The 4,877-nt window shown below is 36.9% G+C and overlaps 1 protein-coding gene across 2 annotated transcripts; it reads left to right on the top strand.

Annotated features, from left to right (window-relative positions):
• Positions 1-2,046: 2,046 nt before the first annotated feature.
• Positions 2,047-4,554, top strand: LOC108333036 (IRK-interacting protein). Of its 2 annotated transcripts, none has more exons than XM_017568354.2 (2): positions 2,047-2,659; positions 2,917-4,554. In XM_017568354.2, the coding sequence occupies exons 1-2, from the start codon at positions 2,423-2,425 to the stop codon at positions 4,429-4,431; spliced, it is 1,752 nt and encodes a 583-aa protein (XP_017423843.1). In that variant the 5' UTR covers positions 2,047-2,422; the 3' UTR covers positions 4,432-4,554. The 2 variants fall into 2 exon arrangements, with proteins under 2 accessions (XP_017423843.1, XP_052726612.1); XM_052870652.1 differs by having other exon boundaries at positions 2,529-2,669.
• The last annotated feature ends 323 nt before the right edge of the window (positions 4,555-4,877 follow it).

Genomic DNA, 4,877 nt, shown 5'->3' with positions numbered 1-4,877 from the left:
TATCTAGTTGATGTAAGATTTTCAATAGACAAAATTAATGGTTTGTGACTAAAATTGCTTGTGCTATATGATCTTTCTCAAATTTTGTAACATCCTTTTTAAAATTCATATATTATGGTATGCTAGCAAAAAGAAAGTATTTGATCAAGGCCCTTGAAGTGCTGTCTTATGGACTAGCTCAGTCTGCTAAACAACCTTAAACCAATTAGCATTTATTCAGCCAATCCAATTTGAAGCATAAAAACACCGTTTTGATTGAATGTTGTAAGAGAATCCTATATATGATTCGTTCGGTGGGAACAAAAATTATATTTGGTGGTTAGGAGAAGAGCGAACTTAGTCAAAACCAAATACACCTGTCTTCCAAAGGATAGATAAACCACCTGCTATGTTTTCTTTAGTGGTTGTGAAATGCTTGTGTCGTATTCCTCGATCAAAGAAAATACAAGAATTTAATGAGGCATCTACGCTAATGCTATGAAATAAGCAAGAAAAGACACTTTTTGCATGTGTTTGTTTAACAAATCTCACTAACTTCCCTGGCTGCTTAGGCTTAGGGATCATAATTGTCATAAAATAATGCCATTGAAAGAAAAAGGGCTGATCACTGTCTCAACGAACTCTTCCTTATTAAACAATTCCATTGTCCTACATGGAATTCCATTTCCAATTATGTAAAAGGATTCCATAATCCAAGCAAGAAAACCTTCTCCAATTTCAAAACTACCCTATGAGGACTTGTACTTATATATGGCCTCAGCAGGGCATTATGTAATTTTCATTTTTAAAAGATGCTAACCACTTGGTCCCCACTCTGCCTTTCTGTCTTGTAGGATTCCTTGTCTGCAAGTTTTTTGGATTCTTTTCAACCTTTTCGTTATTTTCCTTCTTTTGCCCCAAAAATCTGAACCCTTGCACGGCTCAATATCACTTCCTTTTTACATCCACTACTTGGACATTATTAACCTCACCCACTTCAACTCTCTAACTGCTCTTCAAATCTCAAATAAAATATGCAAGATAATATAACATTACTTTTCGTATTCTAAGTCTCACGTCGACTAAATATCAATTTATAACATATAAGTAGATGTAAATCTCACTTTATATTTTGTAGATTGAACTAAACTTAAAGTTCACTCTATACAGAATTAGTTCAGAGTCTAGACTAATTTATAATATATAAGTAGATGTAAACCTCAGTTTAATACTTTCTCAGTCTCTTTGTCATCAACCCTTTTAATTTAACCACTCAAAAACAACACATGAATTAGCTGATTGATTGGTTTTCCATTTCTGAAAATTCTGTGACCTTTCGCTCCATGGACAGGTTACGGGTTCGTCTTAATTTTCATGAAGGGTCACCAAGATGTATGGAATAAATGAATAGATAAATAAAAAGTTAAATATGTTATACTAAGCATTTAATATACAACAATACTCTTCTGGGGTTAAGACATTTAGCTGAATTTTCCATTCACCTACTCCTTATCACTACCATATCAGGCGCAAGTGAAGTGTTTGATGGCTTTTTGAACAGTTCTGGCAGGCAACATATTCATGATTACACTCGAAAGGTAAATCAGTGTTAAAGCAACATTTGGTTGACAATGTCTCCAAATTGAAAGCTGAATATTACTTCAGCTTAGGTATGATGAGGGAGCATACATAGTGGAAGAAATGGAACTTCCCATTACCGCCTAATTCTGCTTTCTGGTAATTTCCTAAGTGGGCATTTTGGTAAACTGGGTTCAGAGTGCTGCGATGCACCCAGAGTCAAAAAGGTATAATCTTTGGTGTAGACCAATGCCAAGTAAATCACTTTCAAAGTGATAACTCAATGACTGAAATCAAAAAATGAAATTTATCACTGAGTTTAGATTGACTTTTTCAAGAGATGTATTCTCATATTTTGACTGCAAACTAAGCAAGAATGCAAAAACTAAAAATGGTAACTTTTGGCTTAACATTGAACCAATATTTCAAGATGCTTAACCAAACAAACACACACCATTTACCCTTAGAATTAGAAAAAGGAATCAGGATTATGTGGTTAAAAGTTACTTATCTCAAACTCTTGTACCAAAAAGGAAAATTACTCCTGTCTCTCTCCTCTTCACATGTGCTCACCGTTAGTTTTCTTATGAGAACAGAGACAAAGCTCAGTTCATTGGGTTTGAGACGTGCCCCTTTGTATCCCTCATACCATTTTCTGGTTCTCCAATTTCTCATTCTTACCACAGATAAATAATAGCCATCAAACCAAATCCAGCCGTTGGATGCCTCCACTTGAAAACTCGTTTTGTTCTTTTTCTGTTGTCTATTAAAATTTTCAATAATATCAATAATATTATAGTGCATATATTATCTTCTCGGCATTTACATTACATGCTCCACTCTGTTCTTTCCTCTGTTGTGCCTCATGGCTGCAACTGCAACCGCAAAAAGTTTACAGAACCATAACAACCAAAGCGTCAACGGCAACAACCCTGACATAACAAGGGAAGAAATCCAAACCGCCATAGCCAAAGCAGTGGAACTAAGGGCCCTTCATGCTGCATTAACCCAAGGAAGTAGTCCAGGCACAACCAACGTCAGATTCCCATCACCTTCCTCTGCTTCTCACTTCTCTGCCCAAGATTACCCTGTTTTCACACCAGTAAGAATATGTAATTTGCTTCATTACTTTTTGGCATTCAACTTTGTAGACAGCATGAAATTTGAAATGAAAACATAAAGCGAGAATTGGGTTTGACCTTTTTCTTTTAGCTTTTCATGGAACATTAAAAATTGTGTCTCAAGTACTCAACTTTTTAGGACTTTTGCTCTTTCTTGCTTTTTCATTTGGAGGCATAGATCATGTATGCTTGCTTTTATGTTGAACAATTAGTCTCTAAACGAGAGAATCGTTGACAGAGTTATGAAGACGAGACACATCAGAACCCAACAAGGAGCAGAACAATATCAGAAAGTTGGGATGAGAATGGGGTAGATGGAGGGAACAGCATGGCTCCCTCAGATTACAAGGAGAAATCAAGTTCAAGAAAGGGGCTAACTTTTGGATTTGGCAACCATGACTCTCACACGTGTCCTGCTGATGATAGCAAATCTGTGAGTGGTTCTTGTGCTAATCATATCACTGTTCTCCAAACATCACCTGCAAATGACTACTTCAAATCCAGGAGGAGAAACAGTTCGGGGGATTTGAGGCCTTTGTCTTCCTGCAATAGGTGCAATCCTGCTGTCATAACTACTGAATATGAGAACACAAGGAACACTAGGAGCTCCAACATTGTTGTCCCCCTCACAGATTCTCATGCTTCTTTTCAAACCCAGCCAAAAAATAAAGGGGTGATTTCCTGGTTGTTCCCCAAGTTCAAGAAGAAGCATAAGAATGTGAGTTCCCCAGCTAGAACAGAATCTGAGGAAGTCTCTCAGGTTCTCAAGGACATGAGAATAATGTCAGTTGAGGCACTGAAGAGGGAACTGATGGAGGCAAATGAGAGTAGAGATGCTGCCTTGATGGAAGTTTCTGAGATGAGATCTTCACTGGGGGACCTGAGACAAAAGCTTGAGTATTTGGAGAGTTACTGTGAAGAGTTGAAGAAAGCTTTGAGGCAAGCAATTCTCACCAAAGAAACCACACATTCTGAAAAGTTTAACAACTCTCCCCATAAAGGAACACCCTTTGATGGAAATGGAGAAAATTTGATGCCTGTAGGTGAGGATGTTATGATAGAGGGCTTCTTGCAGATAGTGTCAGAATCAAGGTTATCGGTGAAGCAATTCTGCAAGACCCTGATATGCCAGATTGAAGAAACTGATCAATCATTGATGGACAACTTGAACTTGCTCCTCCAACCATATAGACTCTCCTTGAATTCCAAATACTCAAAGGCAGTTTTATACCATTTTGAAGCCTTCATAAACCAGGCCTTCTACCAAGACTTTGAGAACAGTGTGTTCCAAAAGAATGGCTGCACAAAATTCCTAGACCCTCGACAGCATCGTCAAGCACAATTCTCATCGTTTGTTGCACTTAGGAATTTGAGCTGGAACGAGGTGCTCAGAAAGGGGACTAAGTATTACAGTGAAGAGTTTAGTAAATTCTGTGACCAGAAAATGAGTTGCATCATCACTACACTGAATTGGACTAGGCCTTGGCCTGAGCAACTCCTTCAGGCTTTCTTTGTGGCAGCAAAGTGCATATGGTTGCTACATTTGCTGGCCTTTTCTTTCAACCCTTCATTGGGAATTTTAAGGGTTGAAGAGAACAGAAGCTTTGATCCTCACTTCATGGAAGATCTGGTTGCTGATAGACAGAGATCACAAGGTTCAAACAGGGTTAAGATCATGGTGGTGCCAGGCTTCTATGTTCAGGATAGGATCTTGAGGTGTAGAGTTATTTGCAGGCACAAATCTGCACCCTAAACTAATGTAACTTGGAGATTGGTTTAATTCCACTGTTTATTATAGTTTATTCTCCCTTCTTTAAGCAAGTTTGTAACTATCCAAATGTATGCAGTAATAATGAATGATCGTTCAAAATGATTACACCTATTACTAACCAAATTTTTTGTGCTGTATAATGAGGAGGTTGATCCACAAAATAATATAATAGAAATTATAGAATGTTCATATAGGATCAACTTAGATTCATTATACTTATTTATATTTTTCATTCATTATTTTTTTATTCACTTATCGATTTTAATTACTTTCATTTATAGATGATCTTTCTACCTTAGTTCAGATTTAGAGAGAATGAAAAACACTTGTCAGAGTTTAGTCAAAAGATGTTTAATTTTAGGAAAAAATATTTGGTTATCCAAGGAAACAACAGATAATTACTTCTTCATATGTAAACGTGTTATCAT

Source organism: Vigna angularis, chromosome 11, assembly GCF_016808095.1.
Source record: "Vigna angularis cultivar LongXiaoDou No.4 chromosome 11, ASM1680809v1, whole genome shotgun sequence".
NCBI lineage: Eukaryota > Viridiplantae > Streptophyta > Magnoliopsida > Fabales > Fabaceae > Vigna > Vigna angularis.
The sequence above is the reverse complement of the archived record's forward strand: the minus strand, read 5'-3'. Positions and strand labels throughout refer to the sequence as shown.